This window comes from Poromitra crassiceps (genome assembly GCF_964638095.1).
Source record: "Poromitra crassiceps genome assembly, chromosome: 5".
NCBI classification, from domain to species: domain Eukaryota; kingdom Metazoa; phylum Chordata; class Actinopteri; order Beryciformes; family Melamphaidae; genus Poromitra; species Poromitra crassiceps.
Genome location: NC_139642.1, coordinates 13,403,487 through 13,427,365, shown reverse-complemented (window position 1 = coordinate 13,427,365; position 23,879 = coordinate 13,403,487). Strand labels below are relative to the sequence as shown.

Below are 23,879 nucleotides of genomic sequence, written 5' to 3'. Positions count from 1 at the left end.
CTCACTAGTCACAAGGTAGTGACCAGTGTTGGGGGTAACTCATTACAAAAGTAACTTATTACATGTAATATATTACTTTTAGCAGTAACTCAGTAATATAACTTATTACTTATAGGATTTCAGTATTATTATACCAGTTACTTTGTCAAGTAACTCAAGTTACAAATTGAGTTACATTTGATTAAATCAAAGCACATATTTAAAAAAAGATACAATAATTTCCTAATCAAATTGTGTGTTTTTATGCAAATAACCACAACAGATGACAATAACAAAGGAAAAGAATACAATTTAGAATTTTGGATTGTTTACACTGACTTCAAGGCGGTTGAAATAATTTTTTCGGGGATGGTTCCGGGGCAGCGATGTCATTCTGCTGCTGCTGTTGTTTTGGTAAAAGTAATGCAAAAGTAGTGTAATAAGTAACAAGTTACTTTACACAGAAAGTAATATTGTAAAGTAACTTATTACTTTCAAATGAAAGTAACTAGTAATATGTAGTATATTACATTTTTAAAGTAACTTGCCCAACACTGCTGCCCATGCATGCTTGGTTCATTGTTTCTCATGATGTTATCAATATATACATATATATATATATATATATATATATATATATATATATATATATATATATATATATATATATAATAATTAATATTATTATTATGTAACATTTTCTTGTGTGCTGTGCTCTGTACTTGCTCTGTAGGGGCGTGCTCTGTACTGGCCCCGGCTGGAGCTGGATAATATTGCAGCAGTCAACCTGAGGCTGAGCCTGTGAAAAAGGAAAGGCCCCTACGATTCGGCTGTAGCGGTCTATTGGTGCCTGACTGAAAACCATCCTTGTGTGGATTAAAAATGAAAGGACACCCACAAAGAATAAAGATGTCAAACCATAACATCCGAAATTAAAAACAGTTAAAAAAATTACATCCTACATGTAGGCCTACTCGATATTTATTTCAAACAATCTCACACTTAATACTACAATAATACTAAATACTGTACAAGCACTGTACATTCAAATCTCTTCACACATAATGGCATTTTATTTGTATTTTTGAACTTTTTATACAAACTATCAAAAGATGCATCTTACACATAAATAAATGAGCAAGACACTGATGACAATGTCACCAGTCTAAGGCTCAAGAGAGAGACTGAGGAGGGTCACGAGAGAGAGAGAGAGAGAGAGGGGAGAGAGACTGAGGGAGAGAGTCATCAGTGATGATGTCATCAGTGGTGATGTGTGTCAGTGTGAGTGTCTGATGATGTCATCAGTGATGTCATCAGTCTGAGGCTCACGAGAGAGACTGAGAGAGAGGGGAGAGAGACTGATGGAGAGGGAGGGAGAGAGAGAGAGGGAGACATTGTGTGCACGCCAATAGGGCAGGCAAGGCCACACAGCAGCCGAGCTGTGGGCAAGGCTGCGCAGCGGGTGAGCTGCAGGACGGGCGAGGCCTCGCAGCGGGCGAGCCTAGGAATCGAGCGCACGAGATGCCTAGTATCCTATAATAACCCTATAATAAGAATGCAAAGTCTGTTTTTGAGTGAGTGAGTGAGCAGAATTGTGTTCGGCCACAGCTATGCCATTCAGGAAGTGTAAAGAGCAGCCCTGCAGATGACCTAACGGGACCAGATTGTTGAATTTGGTAGTTAATTAGGGCCGACTAAATGGGCAAAAATGGCCCATAGTGGCCCAAATGAGTCAACACAGGTTCAGCACCATGGAGACCTCCATTCATTAGCTATTGATGGAGCTCACCTGAGTTAGCCTGGCTCCAGACCTTCGAAGCTACGCCCACTCCACAGTTGTGAATTTGGCTCTTGAGTTTATGAATTGACGATGCAGTTTGAATATCAGGCTATACCTGAGTAGCACCTCTGGGTCGAGTTGCAATCAACCAGGTAAGTGCACTATGAAAACCCTCTAGGGAGAAAGGAGAGGCTGCATGCCAACTCTGTGAGGGAGGCCTGACTAAAATGACCAATCAGACAGGAACGGGAATTCTGCTAGTCGTATAAATAAATTATGTGCAGATAGTATTATTTGCAGTTGTTTTCTTTATTCAGTTTCCGGTCCATTCTGGATTTATTTATTTATTTATTAACAAATCAGTTAGTGGCAGTTAGTACAAAAACGTATATATGTATATATATACCATTAGTAACACACTACGCCGTAATGGATTAAAATCCTGCAGCGCACGCAAGGTCCCCCTGCTCAAGCCAGCGCATGTCCAGGCCCGTCTGAGGTTTGCCAATGACCATCTGGATGATCCAGAGGAGGAATGGGAGAAGGTCATGTGGTCTGATAAGACCAAAATAGAGCTTTTTGGCATAAACTCCACTCGCCGTGTTTGGAGGAAGAAGGATGAGTACAACCCCAAGAACACCATCCCAACCGTGAAGCATGGAGGTGGAAACATCCTTCTTTGGGGATGCTTTTCTGCAAAGGGGACAGGACGAATGCACCGTGTTGAGGGGAGGATGGATGGGGCCATGTATCGCGAGATCTTGGCCAACAACCTCCTTCCCTCAATAAGAGCATTGAAGATGGGTCGTGGCTGGGTCTTCCAGCATGACAACGACCCGAAACACACAGCCAGGGCAACTAAGGAGTGGCTCCGTAAGAAGCATCTCAAGGTCCTGGAGTGGCCTAGCCAGTCTCCAGACCTGAACCCAATAGAACATCTTTGGAGGGAGCTGAAAGTCCGTGTTGCCCAGCAACAGCCCCGACCCAAACCTGAAGGATCTGGAGAAGATCTGTATGGAGGAGTAGGCCAAAATTCCTGCTGCAGTGTGTGCAAACCTAGCTGGTCAAGAACTACAGGAAATGTCTGATCTCTGTAATTGCAAACAAAGGTTTCTTTACCAAATATTAAGTTCTGTTTTTCTGATGTATCAAATACTTATTTCATGTAATAAAATGCAAATTAATTACTTAAAAGTCATACAATGTGATTTTGTGGATTTTTGTTTTAGATTCTCACAGTTGAAGTGTACCTATGATAAAAATTACAGACCTCTACATGCTTTGTAAGTGGGAAAACCTGCAAAACCTGTATCAAATACTTGTTCTCCCCACTGTAAACAGAATCTCAACGAAGCTTACTCTTAACCCTAGAACACTAACGTCGGGTGATTTTCACCCGGACAATTGAATTCACGTGATTTTCATTGTCTTGCTGCTGTCTGAGGTGGGCGGGTCCTTAGGTACCTTCAGGATGCTCACTGACGTCATTGAATGTAGGTTTGTTTCCCTGCTCCCATTCATGGTTTTTTCTACCGGCTACGTGTTCGGGTGATTTTCACCCGACGTTAGTGATAGAGGGTAAAATATCTTCGGGTTAGGGTTAATGGTATTGTGGTGATTTTTTTTTTTTTTCACCACACAAGTCCCATGAATGGGTGGACCGAAGGAGAAGTTGGGAGCTCCTGTTTTTTTTTTTGGTGGGGGGGGGGGGGGGGGGGGGGGTTATAACGATTACCTCATTTTTCCCGAATTTGACATATTTTTTATATTGTCCCCCATAATAAACTTTTTTGTGTTTTTTGTGATATTTCACATTTAAAAACAAAAGAAGAGTACCTCAATTTGCCATGTGTTGTTGTACTTTAAGATATTTTGATGAGAAGTATGTTTTATGGGGTATATTGCATCGGGTGAAATACACCCGACGTTAGTGATGGTGTGACTTTAAATCACGTTCTAGGGTTAAGAGCAACTCAATTCAACACCATTGATTTCCTGCAAAGCCGCTCCCGGCTGAACAAAAGCTAATCCAGTCAACTTTCCTTGGAAGAATGAAGGCCCAAAACTACAGCACAGCTGGATACATTTTCAAGAGATTTTATTTTTGAAGGCACAAGCAACAAACTTCCGGTGTTGCTTTGGTTTTCTCTGGCTTGACAGTTGTGGAAAGTGTTAGGGTTAGGGTTAGGGCTTGCTGGCGGGCCAGATTCAGCCCATTCATATTTCCCAGCCTCACTGCGCCATCTACTGGCTCAGCCGCAGCAATGCCGTCAAGACATGCTGCCTTCATGGCCTCCTGTAAACTCCTTTGGGGTCAAAGGTTATGTGTGAATAAAAACGACCTGTTTGTTGGTGCACCGTGCATTCAAGTACTTTTGATTGAATATACTAACGAAATAGACTCTAACAGCATTTCTATGCAGGTTGTTTCATCATTATTTTTTTTATCAAGTGAGTTATTTTATGCTGCAGAATAGTGACAGTCGGGATTGACTACACTACACATCTCAAAGGTTTGGTAAGAGCTAGGAGGGAGGATTTAATCTAAGTGTGGCCAGGCCGTGGCAAGGCCAGAATTCACCTTAAACTGTTTACGGTATACTGTCCCTTTAACACTCAAAATCAGATAAAAGCCACAGAGCCTCATGACACGCATGTGACCATAAATAAATCAGAATCAGAATCAGAATCAGAAAGACTTTAATGATCCCCGGGGGCAAATTGGGACAAGTTACAGTTGCTCGCTCACATAACACACATAGCATAAAATAAAATAAACAGTAGTAAATGCGATAGTAAAATAAGCAGAATGAGAAGAAAGAACACAACATAGCATGGAATAAACAGTATTAAATGCGATAGGAGCAAAATAAGTGGACATGATGCACTGAGACAAGGATTCCCCAAAGATTAGAATATTTATTGGCTCTCTTCAAGGTAGTAGAACACATTAAAAACAACACGTTATTCTAATCTGTTACAAACTGTAAAAATATCCATGAAACTATACTCTGCAATATGATTTACAATATTAAAACAGTGATGAATAACATGAATGGGCCGTGGCCGTTGGCAGTGAGAGGCACAGAATTCCAACACATGGGCACACTTTTAAATATGGTCCACATCACACACATAGAGGGCAGCAAAGAGCGTCATGCACCTTATTTTTCTGTTGGCTGATGGACTTTTGAACTGAGCGGTCACAACGTGTGAGAGTGAATGGCTCCTATCAAATGTTCTCTTTTCCTCCACTGGATCTCAGGGGTGCATCCTCTCCTCTTTTATTGATTTTATACACTCATTTCTGTTGAAGCCATTATGCCAAGCGCCATTTTATCAAGTTTGCAGATGACTCTGTCATAGGGCTGTGTTCTAATCTGCTAGTAGTTCCCCTTCGAAGTGGACTGCACAGGGTATTCAGCCATGTAAAGTAATATGGCTGAATACCCTGTGCAGTCCACTTCACAGGGAACTACAAGCTGATCGGAACGCAGCTAAGGCGAGCCAGGGCCCTTCCAGGTGATGAGTCGATCACATGCTTTCTTCAACGGACACCATTGTCCTGCAACAACATTGAAACTGAGAGTGGCATTAAAAATGAATTGAACGGTTGATTTCTGTATTCACACATGTGCCCCTTATTGCGTTTTACAATTCGCACTGTTCTATTTTTGGTAGCAAATGTGATCAAAATGATCGCGCTGTCGAGCCCTGGTTGTTACTGCTGGATGTACCACAAATTGCCCCTCTGGGATAATAAAGAGAACCTTGAACCATGTTCATGGATACAATTTAAAAACTTTTCCATGACTTTTCAAGGTGGATCAATAATAGTATTTCCATGTAATGTGAGGCGGTGACTCTGAATCAATACTAGAAATTATGACCTAGGACCAGTGTTGGGCAAGTTACTTTCAAAATGTAATATACTACATATTACTAGTTACTTTCATTTGAAAGTAATAAGTTACTTTACAATATTACTGTCTGTGTAGAGTAACTTGTTACTTATTACACTACTTTTGCATTACTTTTATCAAAACAACAGCAGCAGCAGAATGACATCCTCGCCCCGGAACCATCCCAAAAAATCATTTAAACCGCCTTGAAGTCAGTGTAAACAATCCAAAATTCTAAATGTTAATCTTTTCTTTGTTATTGTCATCTTTAGTGGTTATTTGCATAAAAACACACAGTTTGATTAGGAAATGACTGTATCTTTTTTAAATATGTGCTTTGATAAAAAAAAAAAGAAGTGACTCAATTTGTAACTTGAGTTACCGGTACTTGACAAAGTAACTGGTATAATATTACTGAAATCCTATAAGTAATAAGTTATATTACTGAGTTACTGCTAAAAGTAATATATTACATGTAATATGTTACTTTTGTAATGAGTTACCCCCAACACTGCCTAGGACAAATAGGACACAGCTGCTCTTTATATGGGTTTTTAGTGCTTTAGTGTCACTGCATCATAGAAGCTTAGCTATTGAACTAAAACAGGGATTTTCAAAAAAAATATTAATATAAAATACAAGAAGCACTCAAATCAACACATTTAGAGCTACATTATGTCAACAGCTACAGAGAATAAATGTGCTGTTGTGTTACATTACGTGGAAGGTTATCCACGGGAAGATTACTGTCACAAGTTCATGACTTTTCCTAAACTTCCAAGGATTTTACTAATTCCATGACTTTTCCAGGTCTGGAAAACAAAGATTTAGAAATCCCATGACTTTTCCAGGTTGTCCATGGCCGTGGGAACCCTGAATTAATGTTTACTCTCCTGTGTGGATTTTCATGTGTCTCTTTAAGTTTCCTTTTTGACCAAAACTTTTACCACAAACTGAGCAATTAAATTGTTTATCTCCTGTGTGGACTATCATGTGTTTCTTCAAGTATCCTTTATGACCATAACCTTTACCACAGACAGAGCAATTAAAATGTTTCTCACCTGTGTGGACTATCAGGTGTCTCTTCAAGTCTCCTTTTTGACCAAAACCTTTACCACAGACTGAGCAATTGAATTGTGTATCTCCGGTGTGGAGTATCATGTGTGTCTTTAAGTATCCTTTTTGACCAAAACCTTTACCACAGACTGAGCAATTAAATTGTTTATCTCCTGTGTGGACTATCATGTGTGTCTCCAAGGATCCTTTTTGACCAAAACCTTTACCACAGACTGAGCAATTAAAATGTTTCTCACCTGTGTGGACTATCATGTGTGTCTTCAAGGATCCTTTTCGACCAAAACCTTTAGCACAGACTGAGCAATTAAATTGTTTATCTCCTGTGTGGACTATCATGTGTGTCTTCAAGGATCCTTTTTGACCAAAACCTTTACCACAGACTGAGCAATTAAATTGTTTATCTCCTGTGTGGACTATCATGTGTCTCTTCAAGTCTGCTTTTTGACCAAAACCTTTACCACAGACTGAGCAATTAAATTGTGTCTCTCCTGTGTGGCCTATCATGTGTGTCTTCAAGTGTTTTTCATTACCAAATCTTTTACCACAAACTGAGCAGCTGAAGTGTTTCTTCCCAATAACTCCACTGTTTTTCTGCGAGTATAAACCTGACTGAGGTTCACTAGTTTCGATCCATTCATCATCACTGTCTTCAGTCTCAGAAGAGTCTGAAGTCTTGTCTGGATATGAATATATAAGATATAAGTTCCTGGCTGGTTCTGATACTCCACACTCCCCTCCATCAGCTTCTGTTTTCATCTGTTCAGTTGAGCTGCTGGCTAGAGGCTCCTCTCTGTTCTCCTCAGTTTGGCTTTGATGAAGCAGTGAGGACTGAGGTTTCTCTTCCTCATCTTCACTCTTCACAGGAACAGCAGTGAATGGGAACTTTGTGATATCAGCCTCCTCCAACCCTTGCAGCTCTTCTCCCTCCTGACTGATCCAGAGTTCCTCCTGTTCCTCTTTAATGTGTGGCAGCTCTGGGTCCTCCTGAAGCTGCTCTCCCTCCTGACTGATCCAGAGTTCCTCCTGTTCCTCTTTAATGTGTGGCAGCTCTGGGTCCTCCTGAAGCTGGTCTCCCTCCTGACTGATCCAGAGTTCCTCCTGTTCCTCTTTAATGTGTGGGTGCCCTGTGTCCTCCTGAAATTGCTCTCCCTCCTGACTGATCCAGAGTTCCTCCTGTTCCTCTTTCATGTCTGGGGGCTCTGACTCCTCCTGGTGCAGACTGGGGCTCCACTCCTGCTGCTCAGCGGGAACCTCTGATTCTTTAATGACCAACAGCTGCTGGAGTCTGGATCAAGGCTTGTCTGTGTAACCGCACACAGTGTGCATCAGTTTTCCCTGTCTGTCGATCTCCTCTTGTGAACGAGTAGCTTCCTCCTCGTACTCTGCTTTCGTTCTATCAAAGAGCCCAAATATCTCTTCAACAGCCGCAGTTAGGCGCTGCTTCACCACCGCCCCCAGCTTCTGGACTTCACTTTAAACATTTTCATTTTCACACAGTGACTTTACTGACCAACGTTATCCTTCAAAGCTCCAATAGCTTCACAGCTAACGTTAGCTTCACAGCTAAACCATTCGAGTCCATAAGAGGAGCTTCTTCTTCCTCTGAGTTAACGGAGCCCCGGTTCCACATATTCGTGATAATATCATCCACACATACGAGTCTTCTGTTTGTAAATTAAACTTATGAAAGGATATAAGCAGGAAATAATACGCTACGGCTAACGTTACTCTCGTTATTCCCCCACTCTTCTCATTCCAGTCCAAATTCAACCAGGAAGTAGGCGGCCTTTTGTACGGTAGCCCAGGAGGGACATTCACTGCCGGCTACAACAAACCGACTTCTGGGTGACTCTGATGTCTGTGCGTGTGCGCCAAACAAACGCTAATATCTTAAAAACCATAGCTACATGACATTGCTTATATTTTGACATTTTGAGTGAGAGCAGAAGTAGCTCAAGAGTTTGATGTATGATGTATAATGTGTGTTGTTGTGTTAAAGTTATGTGAACTGTCGCAGTTTTTAAATTGTACCGCACAGCTGGGGCTAGAATGAGCACTCAAAGCTGACTCCATTGCCGTTTCCCCACTGCAGTCAAGCCAGCCCTCACCTCGGAAAGCACGGTCATTCTTTCTAGCCCCCACTTGTTTTGTGGTGCGTGTATATCCTAGGCATTACGGTAAAAGCGTGCGAGAACTGATTTCAAAATTACAGCGCACTCCCAGAACAAATCTATACTAATTAAATGTTCTAATTTTTACATATTATAATTACAATTGCACGCTATGAGAGTTGATGTATAATTTCAAAGTAAAAGCCTACTATTTTTTTGTTTTCACTGTTTTCTGAACATTCAAATGGATAGTTAAAGGAAACTGCCTGTTATTACAAAATAATTATACTTCAGACTGATAGTACTCAACCCCAGGGTGTCATCCAGGCAATTTCATAACAATCTGATGTAGCATTTCAGAATAAAAGCCTTCTAAATATAGATTTTTCACTGCATTACATGTACATTTGGTGTAATATTGATAGAAAACTACCTGTTATTATTGAACCATTCCACTTCAGCCTCATAGTACTCCACCCCGGGGTGTCACTCAGAAAATATCAGAGCAAACTAATGTAGCATTTCAGAATAAAAGCCTTCTAAATATTCATATTTGACTGCATCACATGTACATTTGGAGTAATATTAATAGAAAACTACCTGTTATTATTCAACCATTCCACTTCAGACTCATAGTACTCCACCCCGGGGTGTCACCCAGAACATTTCAGAGCAAACTAATGTAGCATTTCAGAACAAAAGCCTTCTAAATATTCATTTTTGACTGCATCACATGTACATTTGGAGTAATATTGATAGAAAACTACCTGTTATTATTCAACCATTCCACTTCAGACTGATAGTACTCCACCCCGGGGTGTCACCCAGAACATTTAGTTCAAAATTGAGCCGCATGCCCTTGTATGGGCGTAGGCGGTTTAGTTCAAACCGGGGGACACACTGTATGCCTTGATTGATGTTATTGATGATATTTACAGCACTGCAATCCTCCAAGGTACAGCTCAGTTCTCAGTTCTTATTAGGTATATGCACCGATATGAACAGTTTGACCCATACGATAAGCGATATTAACATTGCTGTTATGGCCGATAACCGCGATATTTACCGATGTCCATATGATCTCTATCAAAAAAAAGTTTCTATGATAATCACATTTTGCACATACTGAAAAACACATAAACAGTGTGAGTTCAAAAAGTAATGTCTTTCTTTATTTCCAAACACATTTGGACAACACATAAATCATGGACCGATATGATTGCCGATTATCGTGCATCTCTAGTTCTTACAGTATGTGTGGAAGCTATGTGGAACGTATGTGTGTGTGTGTGTGTGTTCCCCACAAATGACCCTTGTTGTGGAATTACCTGTGACATAAGCTATAATCTTGTGCAGAACACATGATTTGATTTGTCAAACTTCAGAAAGCTAATTCAAAGTGACCTAGAGTGGAGAAATGCATTTCTGGATCATTTGTTGCCAGTTAATATATTCACTGCCAACATGCTCTTAGTGCTGCGTGATGCAGACTTTGGAGGGAAAGAACAATTAGCGATTAATGACACAAAGTTATTAAAAGATTAGCTTCACCTAGTTTCATCTCAACCTTTGTTTATGTTCCCACACAAGTGCATTCCCTGAGATTTGATACAAAGGCTTGTTCATGTATCATTCATAAATCAGTTTCTTTAAGCAAAATCAGGCTAAGTATCCATCTCTTTACTTAAAATAATTCCATGGGGCTGCAACTAAGGATCATTTTCTTTATCGATTAAACCAACGATTTTTTTTCCTTCCTCAACTATCGATTAGTCGTTTGGTCTAAAAGAATGTCACACAATGGTGAAAAATGTGAAAAAAGAAACAGCAGTCGAAACATGTCAGGTACAAACATTGCCTAACTGGCCTTTATAGATGAAATATTCTAAATAATATACAAGTAGGCCAAATTAACCTCTTTAGTATATATATACACACATACATACACACACACACACATAGGAGTGAACATCTAGATCTAGGATGATAAACCAAAGCCAACACTAACAGTCCCTGTTCTTATAGATGTTACTGGTGTCGTGACGGTTCCTATAGCAGCAGGAAACTGTGATCCAGAGGTGTGAAGTTCAATAGATTTTGAAGCACTCTCCTCTGTGCAGGCTGCAGCGATCCAATGGAACTCAAAGGCTGCCCTCTAGTGGTTGTGTAAGCTCACTGCATCATCATATAGAGTAGAGTAGACAATATTTGAAGCAAATCAATCATCCATGCTGGTAATTACAAAGTTTGACATTACTAAATGAATTTACGCAACACAACTGTACACAAACTTCTCTTTATTTATAGTCGCAGTATACAAAAAGGCTCCGGCTGAATAATGTATTAACATGATACATAACTTGAACACAAAGTATGCCGGATCTCTCTCTCTCTCGCACAAAAGAAAACAAAAAGACTGTAAACATTACACAACTTGAACTCGAAAACATCAGCTCATTACTGCTGAAAACAACAAACAAAAACAGTTTCCTCTCTTCATATACAAATACTGAACAAGGAAAGTGCATGGGTATAAGGGACTTGATACAGACAGATGGAGTGCTAGGTCCTGTTGTTCTGTCTCTTCTGTATCTTTCTCCTCAGCATCTGGTCGGGGACCAGGTCTGCCTGGCTCACGTCTGTGTTCCCACAGCCGACCACGGGACAGCTGGAGGAGAGACAAAGAGAAGGACACTTAAAGGGATAGTTTGGATTTTTTTTTATGTGGGGGTTATATGAGGTAGCCTACATGCCGACAGTCAGTGTACTACACTACATGTGGGGTTTATATGAGGTAGCCTACATGCAGACAGTCAATGTACCACACTACATGTGGGGGTTATATGAGGTAGCGTACATGCAGACAGTCAGTGTACTACACTACATGCAGACAGTCAGTGTACTACACTACATGCAGACAGTCAGTGTACTACACTACATGCAGACAGTCAGTGTACTACACTACATACAGACAGTCAGTGTACTACACTACATGCAGAGAGTCAGTGTACTACACTACATGTGGACAGTCAGTGTACTACACTACATGCAGACAGTCAGTGTACTACACTACATGCAGACAGTCAGTGTACTACACTACATGGGGACAGTCAGTGTACTACACTACATGCAGACAGTCAGTGTACTACACTACATGCAGACAGTCAGTGTACTACACTACATGTGGACAGTCAGTGTACTACACTACATGCAGACAGTCAGTGTACTACACTACATGCAGACAGTCAGTGTACTACACTACATGCAGACAGTCAGTGTACTACACTACATGCAGACAGTCAGTGTACTACACTACATGCAGACAGTCAGTGTACTACACTACATGCAGACAGTCAGTGTACTACACTACATGTGGACAGTCAGTGTACTACACTACATGCAGACAGTCAGTGTACTACACTACATGCAGACAGTCAGTGTACTACACTACATGCAGACAGTCAGTGTACTACACTACATGTGGACAGTCAGTGTACTACACTACATGCAGACAGTCAGTGTGTACTACACTACATGCAGACAGTCAGTGTACTACACTACATGCAGACAGTCAGTGTACTACACTACATGCAGACAGTCAGTGTACTACACTACATGTGGACAGTCAGTGTACTACACTACATGCAGACAGTCAGTGTACTACACTACATGTGGACAGTCAGTGTACTACACTACATGCAGACAGTCAGTGTGTACTACACTACATGCAGACAGTCAGTGTACTACACTACATGCAGACAGTCAGTGTACTACACTACATGTGGACAGTCAGTGTACTACACTACATGCAGACAGTCAGTGTGTACTACACTACATGCAGACAGTCAGTGTACTACACTACATGCAGACAGTCAGTGTACTACACTACATGCAGACAGTCAGTGTACTACACTACATGGGGACAGTCAGTGTACTACACTACATGCAGACAGTCAGTGTACTACACTACATGTGGACAGTCAGTGTACTACACTACATGCAGACAGTCAGTGTGTACTACACTACATGCAGACAGTCAGTGTACTACACTACATGCAGACAGTCAGTGTACTACACTACATGTGGACAGTCAGTGTACTACACTACATGCAGACAGTCAGTGTGTACTACACTACATGCAGACAGTCAGTGTACTACACTACATGCAGACAGTCAGTGTACTACACTACATGTGGACAGTCAGTGTACTACACTACATGCAGACAGTCAGTGTACTACACTACATGCAGACAGTCAGTGTACTACATGCAGACAGTCAGTGTACTACACTACATGCAGACAGTCAGTGTACTACACTACATGTGGACAGTCAGTGTACTACACTACATGCAGACAGTCAGTGTACTACACTACATGCAGACAGTCAGTGTACTACACTACATGCAGACAGTCAGTGTACTACATGCAGACAGTCAGTGTACTACACTACATGCAGACAGTCAGTGTACTACACTACATGTGGACAGTCAGTGTACTACACTACATGCAGACAGTCAGTGTACTACACTACATGCAGTAGGATGCAGCCAGCACGGTCCCACTTTGGAGAAAATGGAGACCGGCTGCGTCAGGCGAGTAGAGCTGTCTACTGAGTGTGAACGGGGTCATGAGCAAAAATGTAAAAAAACAGGAAAAAACAAAGATGAAATGCTTCCATAATGTTCACCTAGCATAATCCAAGTCTCCACACGGGCAACAGATGACAAGGTACAAGCGGGAGTATGCTTGGTGTCCAAACTGCAGTATAGAGGAAAAGAGGACACGGTACCCAGACCTGAGTTTTATGTGTGTGTAGTCATGTTTATTGTCATGATGTCGGGGGACTCAATATAGATAAACTGATTTATTCTATTATGCAAACCCAATGAGTCCTCTATAAGTTTTTAGCTCTTTTTGCAACTGCTGCGCCTGTTGCTTAATGCACTTTTTATACTCTTTTTTTTTAAGTTTTGTTGTGATGCTTTTAAATGTCCATGTTATTCTCTTATTTTATTCTTTTATTTTCCTGTCAACCATTTTATGTGAAGCACTTTGAATTGCCTCTGTGTAGGAAATGTGCTATACAAATAAACTTGACTTGACTTGACAAGCCAAGTTGACTTGAAAAGACATTTATACCTCTGTTTTTAGCTGAGATCTTCACTGTAGCTTCAGTAGCCTGTACTACGAAACTAGTTTAATGCCTTATCCGAGTAAGTTTGAGTTTAAACCTGGTTTAGCCGTACTACAAAGCAAGTTAACTTTCAATCACCATGGCAACTGACGCTGCAAAGCTAACCTGGTCGCGACCAGGTTAGCTTCAGAGGATAAGATCAAAATCCATGACAGACCCATATAATCGGCTCTCTGGAGTCACTCACCGTTCATATAAGATCGCCATATGAAAAATAGATTGCAGTCAACTGAGAATATAACAAGAAAAACATTTGTGGCTCTGTAGGCTACATAATTAAATTAAGCCTACTTACCACTTTATGTCTTAACAGCTCAACGATGCGTGGAGAAATATGATCACTATTAATCACCGCAGCGCATATCATGAATGGACCCTCAAATGGAGTGAGGGTGTCGTCTCAATTCAGTTGAGCAGTTTTCTCTTTTATAGTAGGCTATTAGGCTTTATACTAGGCTATTTTATATATGAATTATTCGATCAGTGCAACCACACACATGAGTGATAGAGATCATTATTCATTGAGCATGCGTTTCTAAATCTATGGTCTAAATAGGCTTACAGATTGTGGAAATGTATAGACTGAGATTACACATTTAGATTTGTTGCTGCTGCCTGTATCAATGCAGCTGTATCAATCGCTGATCAAAGTAAATCAAATGACTGATGTGAATACAAGCTGCTGCTTTAGACAGCCCTTCAGCAGACTATCCAACGCGGATTTTCATTCTGACATTAAATCGCGGATACATTAAATATCCGCTAAAACTCTGATCATGCACTGCGCTTCATTGAACGAGGAAATGGGTGTGGAAATGAGTGTGGGCGTGGATAAACTCAGCTGTTCATAATGTGATTGGCTGGCGCACCTCTTTCGCGTGGACGCGCGCCTGTGCACGAGCGAAAAACGTGCGCGTGCACAGGCAGATCCCAGGTCCACTTACCTAGTAAAAAACCAGCGTCGTAGTATCAGTTAACTAGATAGCTTTGATCCTGTTCAGTCAAACCAGATCAAAGGGACTTATCGCGGATCTGTTAAACTAGTTTCGTAGTACAGGGCTCAGGTGCTGCAAGAGTATGGGGAGTACCTACTGTATGTAGCCTGCTAATGTTACATTAACGTCGGGGCTTAAAATTCTGCGCGAGATTTGCGCATCTTTTTGGAAATTCCCGCATATTTTCAATTTATAAAGGGGGAGTAATCCCGCAATGGTTTACACCAGGGGTTTCAAACTCACGGCCCGCCACGCCACTTGATATCAAGTTATATATTATATATATAATCCGCTTGTTGTAAAACACAGAGCGCGCTCCCGAGGCGTGTGGACGAGGCTCTGCCTTGGTGTAGGGTTGCCAGATAAATTTCCATAGATGTGCAGTTCCTTGGGCGGTTTTGTGTGCATTTTGGCGGGTTTTGAACTCTTTGTGCTGGAAACCGTCAGCAGTATCTGGCAACATGGCTTCACACTCCAGGCCAGCGGCTTGCTAATCAGGTGACTGGGTTCACCCGAGTGAAAAACCAAGTGGAAAGAAAAACATTTGCAGCTAAAATGTTGTCTTTTGTTGAGAAGTGAACATGTCGCTGTCAAAAGGCAAAAGAAAGGTTGATGACGAGCACAGACAGTTTCAGGAGAAGTGGGAGAGGGATTATTTTGTCGTCGAGTTCAAAGGGAATGCCGCCTATCATTTGCAAAGAGAAAATCGACGTACTAAAAGAATATAACCTGAAGCGAATAAGAATAAGAGAATAAGCAGGGATGCAAACTAGTCACCTTTAGGTAACAGTGAGTCACCTTTTTCATCCTAAAATAGGGCACTTAAGTGAATGATTTTGTGTCTGCCCTGGTATCAGTCACCTTTATAACTATCCATGACTTTGCATCCCTGAATAAGAGTCTAATATTTACTATGTCTTTTGTCATTGTGTTTTATCTGGAGACTAAGCAGCCATATGCTTTCGGTTGTATTAAAGCCTTTATTTTTGTATTGAGTGATACACTTTACTAAAACACTCATATATTATAATAGCCCAGGTGTGCATAAACTACAGGTTAAGTAAAGACAAAAATGTGAAATGATTATTGGGTATCGTATCTAGGGATGCACAATCCACTTTTTTTCAGTTCCGATCCGATATCTGAATTTGGATATCTGCCGATATCGATATTATTTCCGATATCGCTATTTTTTCTTGACTATACAGTACAGACAAAAATTGGGCCAATTGAAGAAAACATTTAAGAAAAATACAACTTGCAAAAAACAAAATGAAGAAAAATATACAAGGCAAATGAGGATACTTATAAATCAAATCAGCACTATTTAGGCATTGCTGTTTTAAATAAGGGCCCTCTGCCTGTAACTGGCTCCTACTAAGATACATTACTTAGTGTTTTGTAATCTATTCTTTCATTACATTAGTTGTTAGGTACCTGGTTCATAATATCCCACAATAACAATTGGGTCATTAGATATTTCCAAAACAATTTGAATTGATATGTGAAAAGTATAAATATACATTTATTTGCCAAGATATGTCTTGTGTGTCTTTATTTTTACAGAAATGTTTTGTGCAAATGAGTACAACAATGACTGTGTCGCTATGTATGTGAGGCTACCAATAACGTTACAATACTGCTATGATCTGATGCTGACATCAGAGAGGGCGAGAGAGAGGGCGAGAGAGAGAGATTGAGAGAGAGAGAGATAGAGAGAGAGAGAGAGAGAGCCAGGGCAACACAGACAGACAGGAGTGGAGTGTGTTTTACCCGCATTTCTTCTTCTGGGTGTGTCTTGCTTTGATGAGGGCCAGGATGGCTGCTTCATCATAGTGGTGGTTGCACTTCTTATTCTTCATGGGATTCACCATATCCACCTTGAGAAGCATAATAATGCAATTAGTAAGATAGAACCTAATGAGTGGTTGTCAACATGGGGTCTGGGGACCATCAGGGGGTCCCCAGTAAGCTGGTGATTTGTTCAAGTGAAACATTTCATTGACAGGGTGGGTCTGGGTAGTGTAGAGGTATAATAAGCACTCGCCTACCACCACGGAGACCCGGGTTCCCTCCGATGTGAAAGTCATGAACGCGCGTTGGTGGATAATTCTTGTACGCCTTTTGTCGCGGGACCAAAGGTTGTCACAGAGCCGTATTCAAGTTCAAGTTCAAGTTCAAGTTTATTCGTATGTCCCAGAAGGGCACTTTGGTTCACATCAGACAGTAGTGGATAATTACAACATCATTACTAGTTTGAGATTAGTAATAACGGCACACTTCAGAATTGAGATACATTATTACTAGTTTTAAAGTAATAAAGGCGCACTTCAATATTATAATACATAAACATTTGTTGCATTATGTACAGATTCCAAAGGACCATCTGCTGCCCTCAGCCGGGTCGCCACGTGCGCAGCGCCACCGTTGCATTAGCTCCTCAAACAACGCAAGTGGCTCGCTGTGATCAGCGCCAGATGGATGTATATCGGAGGAAGAGGGAGAGGGGGGGGGTGGGGTGGATGATGCAAGGGCTGAACAAGGCCGGGGGTTTGGGGGAGGGGGAGAGCTCTGTTGCAGACGAAAACATCAGGAGAGCTGCGTCCTTGGCAGTAGAGTCCAGATTGGGATGAAATGTTTTGGTTGCCTGGAATTCCTTTCGGTCACACAGACCAGGGTCACACAGACCAGAAAGTCAACAGCAGGTGTCAAGTCTCTGATTCACCAACATTAGTTCATATTCTCCTTATTGCAGATCAAGTGGAATTTCTCTGATATATCCAGATATAATCCATTTTTCACAGTTCAAATTCACAGTTCAAATTCACTGACCGCCCATCTCAATTTTCATGACGTCACAGTGAGCCTAGGGTCAATCGCTGTTGTCTTCCCGTGTCCCGCGGCGAAAGCAAGCTGGGCAGAGGGTGGAGGTTCTCCGGACCCCAAAAAGTTTAGTTGATTTGCGTTGAGATACCAGCTTAGTAAATCCAATAAATCCATATTTGTCATTTCGAGTAGACGAATGCAAGTTTGCTCTGGGAGTTTTGCAGGCAGGGGCAAAGAAGGGAGATAAGGGAGAGCGAGAAAATGAAGCGACTGCCCTGTTCAAGTGCTGGATGCAAGACCTTTGCTGTTTTAAATAAGGGCCCTCTGCCTGTAACTGGCTCCTACTAAGATACACTACTTAGTGTTTTGTAATCTATTCTTTCATTACATTAGTTGTTAGGTACCTGGTTCATAATATCCCACAATAACAATTGGGTCATTAGATATTTCCAAAACAATTTGAATTGATATGTGAAAAGTATAAATATACATTTATTTGCCAAGATATGTCTTGTGTGTCTTTATTTTTACAGAAATGTTTTGTGCAAATGAGTACAACAATGACTGTGTCGCTATGTATGTGAGGCTACCATTAACGTTACAATACTGCTATGATCTGATGCTGACATCAGAGAGGGCGAGAGAGAGGGCGAGAGAGAGAGAGAGAGAGAGAGAGCGAGAGAGAGAGCGAGAGAGAGAGAGAGAGAGAGAGAGAGAGAGAGAGCCAGGGCAACACAGACAGACAGGAGTGGAGTGTGTTTTACCCGCATTTCTTCTTTTGGGTGTGTCTTGCTTTGATGAGGGCCAGGATGGCTGCTTCATCATAGTGGTGGTTGCACTTCTTATTCTTCATGGGATTCACCATATCCACCTTGAGAAGCATAATAATGCAATTAGTAAGATAGAACCTAATGAGTGGTTGTCAACATGGGGTCTGGGGACCATCAGGGGGTCCCCAGTAAGCTGGTGATTTGTTCAAGTGAAACATTTCATTGACAGGGTGGGTCTGGGTAGTGTAGAGGCATAATAAGCACTCGCCTACCACCACGGAGACCCGGGTTCCCTCCGATGTGAAAGTCATGAACGCGCGTTGGTGGATAATTCTTGTACGCCTTTTGTCGCGGGACCAAAGGTTGTCACAGAGCCGTATTAGCGGACAACCCGCCTCCACCTGAAAGTGTCGGAGCAGCAAGGCGGAACAGTGTGAATGTTTCATAAAAAATTACAGGGGAAATCACCTCATGCAGCAAGAAGGACAGTGAAAGTAAAAAAAGTAGCCTATACAATCATGCGCCAGGAGGAATGCTCCGTGCCTGTGTAGTAGGTTATATAGCTGTCTGTGGCGAGTTGGTCTGACGATATTCCCTCTGGAAACCAGCTCCAGAACGGCAATCTGTCTAGCTAAGCCACTTGTGCATTCCCTACTGTTTGGTTGTTGAATGAATTACACAAGGTGACACCATATCGATCTGCTAAGTAGGTTCATTTACTTCTATGAAATGTGTTGTATAAATAAAGTTGGCTTTCCTTGAATGCAATTCATGCAACACTTCTCTGCCAGAAAATCGGCAGATGCACTCCGCGGCAGAGCCCGTTTTGGCGAGTCCGCCCACCATGCGAGTGCACCTATCCTCCCTGCTCAGCGGACTAGGAGAAGGAGGGAAGTATTGTTGTTGAATGAATTCGTTCATCATACAGTAGCCAAGCTACACTAACCTATGAAAATATTCATTTGGGCTAGGAGGAGCTGGAAATCCCTCCGCTCGCCTTTCAATCCGGGAGCAGGGGATTTCACCTGAAAGTACACAGCAGCACGGGAATGTGGCCGTGCTGCTTGGCTCTGTGTGAAAGCAATTTCTGTGGCGAGGCTGCCAGGCTTTACGGGCTTCCCGAACTACAATTTTGCGTGATCTGTGTGTGAAAGAGCCTACTGAGGACATGGGGATGGGGACACACCCTCAGTGCTCACAGCGTCCCAAGCTGGGAATCGAACCCAGGACCTTCTTGCTGTGGAGGCGAATTTTACTGTATTTTGCCTTTATTATGTGCTTTAAATAACATCTAGGGACGGGCATTACAAATTAGCTTCGGCTACAAATGTTGTGATACACGACATCAGACATTTCTTGCTACATGTTATATGTTTGTGTATCTGTCCCTATGCAAATACAATAAATAAATAAATAAATAAATAATAAATAAATAAATAAATAAATAAATAAATAAATAAGCTGGAGGAGCCTACCTGTGTGAGTGGGCAGGTGAAGTTGATCTGGCTCTGTGTGACAGCAACATCCTCGTCCACATCCTCTGCATTCTCCACTGACTCCGGGTTGGCTGAAAACACCACACACTGCATGTTTTCCACCTTTCCAAACAGTCAAAAATGTGAACTGGAGCTTGGACAAGAAAGGTTGGACTATCAAACACACCCCGCTGTGCAGAGAATACACCAGGGGAGGGGGCCCCTAATCTATATCCTGCTTAGGGCCCCCAGATGGATAGGGCCGGCCCTGGGTCTCACCTTGGCTGAGACAGTTTTGGATGCTCTCCTTGAAGGCCACCACCTTCTGGTGTCTCTGCAGCTCGCCGTCAGAGAGGCTGGCTATGTTCTCCTCAAAGCGCTCCTTCACCATGGCTGCCAGGCCAAACATGGCCTCTGGAGGCTGCTGGCTGACCTGCGCAAATTCAGGTCGGTAAGGTTATTTCCTTGAATGTTATCAATGGATTTGACCTTTCTCCGTGTTTCCATGACGATTCAATACTCCATCTAAAAATCATTTCAAATGTCATTGCTCCTTTGAGGCAGGGTGGCTGCTCCTGTAAGACCTGCTCATTCTGAGGAAGATATGTTTGAGCAGGCCCAGCCAGACTGCTCTCACCTCTGCTGTGACCTGCTGCACAGTGTCAATGAAGTGGTTGATCTCCCTGTCCTGTTTGGCACACTCCAGCATCATGGCCTCCATCTGACTGATGGCAGAGTGATCCACTCCCTCTGTAAGACAACAGTAGCTGTGAGAAACAGGCCCTGACAAACTGAATCGGTGTGAGATAGGCCAGATGATCGCAATAACAAAGCATTTATGACCCCGAGTTTCCGCCAGGTCCATAGCCACATCTGTCACTATGTCCATGCCCGTCCCAATGTCTGCCTGACATGCTTTCAGGCCCGACAGCGCTGCATGCACGGCGGCCAGAGACATGGCTGCAATCTGCTCAAACCACAGACACAACACAAGCCCAGTTCAAGTTAATAACGTTACTTTTTTAACTATGCTAACGTTCTATGCTAAGCTAACATGTATGCCTATGACGCTACGCAACAGTGTCTTTTCTGTACAGTTTGTTTGAAAGATAATACATTTGAGCATAACTTACAAACTAAACGAAGTTGTTGGAAATCCTACACACGAAACAGCCCGGAAAACTTCACAACAACGCGAGGACAGACTCAACCAGCAGCCGCTCGCCAGTGTGTCGTAAGCAGGAAATTCTGACTTCCGGCAAGGATTTTCCAGAATAAAAGCTGTCAATTATTATTATTATTATTATTATTATTATTATTATTATTCTTCTTCTTCTTCTTCTTCTTCTTCTTCTTCTTCTTCTTCTTCTTCTTCTTCTTCTTCTTCTTCTTCTTCTTCTTCTTCTTCTTCTTCTTCTTCTTCTTCTTCTAGTGTTTTATGGCGGTTGGCAAACAACTTATGGTGCATTACCGCCACCTTCTGAAATGGAGTGTGGATCAGAATGGACTTGTAAAATACTACACTATCCTGACTATATTCTTCTACTTAGTCCAGTTTCCTCTAAAAATGAAAATATATCCCTATACCCCACATTCCCTGAATTCAACTGCAATATTTATTTTAACTCCAGCTTGATACGATTGCTCTCCAATCTGTTGTTGAGGATCTGTCTTTCCTGTTGGTAGTATGGACAATCAATCTTTACATGTTCGACTGTTTCCTGCCTATCGCAATCTTCACACATACCAGTCTCATGCTTTCCCATGATCTTAAGTGTACTGTTAAGCCCAGTGTGCCCAAATCTCATCCTTGATATATCTTCATCTTTTTTTAGTTCTGCTCATGTCTCTCATTTTTCCTACTGTCTTTTGGATATTGTAATAATGCCTACCTTTAGTTTCTTTATTCCACTCCTGCCATTTCTTTTTCATTTCTCCTTTGACTATACTTTTAACTTCTGCCTTACTATAACATACTACCATATTTACTGCTGTCTTATTAGTTGCATCTTTTGCATACTTATCTGCCAATTCATTACCCTCCACTCCTATATGTGCTGGGATCCAAATACATTTCACAGTTGTTCCTGCTATACTGACTCTGTAAATTGCCTGAGATATTTCCAGCACAATATCCAATCTTCCCTCCGACTGCACATTCTTGACACTTACTAATGCACTAGTGGAGTCTGACCCTACTAGTTAGATGTAGTATATTACATTTTTAAAGTAACTTGCCCAACACTGACCACAACAGAGTCTCAAAGCCTGAGATTGCACTGTATCTAATTTCTTAAGTAATGTTTTTGATGCAGACTGATAAATGATACATCCATAGTCTATAGCAGCCCTAATTAATCCACTATACACAGTCTTCAAAGAAAACCTACATGCCCCCCAATCCCTGCCCCTCAAACATCTAACAATATTCAATACTTTTTTACATTTATCCACAATTTTACCAATATGAGTTGCCCAAGTAATATTCTTGTCAAACCAAATACCTAAATATTCAAAACATTCTACTTTTTCTAACTTCTCCCCATACAGTTTAAGATCAATGTGATTTGGGATTTTCCTTCTTGTGAAAAAAGTTACTTTTGTCTTTGCTACTGAAAATCTAAAACCCCACTCCTGTGCCCATTTCTCTACTTTCCCTATTGCTTCTTGCAATTTCTTAACTATAAAATCGATATTTCTTCCCCTTTTCCACATAATCCCGTCATCTGCAAATGATGCAACACCAATAGAGGTATCTGTCCTACTAAATACTTAATTTATCATGATTGAAAACAAGACTGGACTAATTACGCTTCCTTGAGGCATCCCATTCTCCACTATATACTTTGCACTAAACTCTTTCCCTACCCTTACCGATATCGACCTACCCGTTAAAGGAACACTCCGCCCATTTTCAACCAGCTTTGTATCATTAGAACATCAGTAGTATATCAGAAAACTGTAAACGGTTTCGAAGTCTGTCATTTAATTTGACAGTTATTGAGTGTTAAAGTGTGGACCAGTGACATCACTGGTCCACACTAACTCAAATTAATAACTCATTAACTCAAATTAACTCTCAATAACTGTCAAACTAGATGACGGTTTTGAAGTCATTCATCTAGTTTGACAGTTATTGAGAGTTGATTTGAGTTAATGAGTTATTCATTTGAGTTAGTGTGGACCAGTGATGTCACTGGTCCACACTTTAACACTCAATAACTGTCAAATTAAATGACAGACTTCAAAACCGTTTACAGTTTTCTGATATACTACTGATGTTCTAATGATACAAAGCTGGTTGAAAATGGGCGGAGTGTTCCTTTAAGAAGTTTTTAACCCAATTATACATTCTCCCTCTTATTATTCTTATTACTATTATTCTTATACTTGTCTTATTATTTGACATAATTTGATCATTAACACATCATATCATACGCCTTCTCACCATCAAAAAATACAGCTACTACAATCTCTTATTGCGCTTTCCTAATCTCATTTTCTAAACATACAGCCGGATCAATTGTCTTTCTTCCTTTCCTAAACCCACTTTGATCATTCTTTATTAATTATTTTGTCTCTATATGATACTGTAACCTTAGTTTCATTTAGCATTCTTTCCATAGTTTTCCCTACATGTGAGGTCAACGCAATTGGTCGATAGCTTCCTGCTAAACTCGGATCCTTACCTGGTTTACATATGGGAACAATAACTGATTCTTTCCATTAATCAGGCAAATACCCCTCTTCCCATACCTTATTATACAATC

The 23,879-nt window shown here is 41.3% G+C and overlaps 1 protein-coding gene across 1 annotated transcript; it reads right to left on the bottom strand.

The window, feature by feature from the left end:
• Nucleotides 1-11,162: 11,162 nt before the first annotated feature.
• Nucleotides 11,163-21,328, bottom strand: LOC310777512 (E3 SUMO-protein ligase NSE2-like). The gene is made up of 7 exons (XM_083637865.1): nt 21,243-21,328; nt 20,953-21,076; nt 20,747-20,859; nt 20,389-20,542; nt 20,110-20,201; nt 16,812-16,918; nt 11,163-11,517 (listed from the first exon to the last, which is right to left on the bottom strand). The coding sequence occupies exons 2-7, from the start codon at nt 21,065-21,067 to the stop codon at nt 11,412-11,414; spliced, it is 687 nt and encodes a 228-aa protein (XP_083493991.1). The 5' UTR covers nt 21,068-21,076; nt 21,243-21,328; the 3' UTR covers nt 11,163-11,411.
• Between the last annotated feature and the right edge of the window lie 2,551 nt (nt 21,329-23,879).

What these genes read in the sequence shown, in the direction of transcription:
- LOC310777512 (XM_083637865.1), bottom strand. Translation starts at nt 21,067, where the DNA reads ATGTCTCTGGCCGCCGTGCATGCAGCGCTGTCGGGCCTGAAAGCATGT. An exon ending in CCAAAACTGTCTCAGCCAAG is followed by an intron (nt 20,202 to 20,388) that starts GTGAGACCCAGG and finishes TGGTGTTTTCAG; the next exon opens with CCAACCCGGAGTCAGTGGAG. An exon ending in TCACCTGCCCACTCACACAG is followed by an intron (nt 16,919 to 20,109) that starts GTAGGCTCCTCC and finishes ATGCTTCTCAAG; the next exon opens with GTGGATATGGTGAATCCCAT.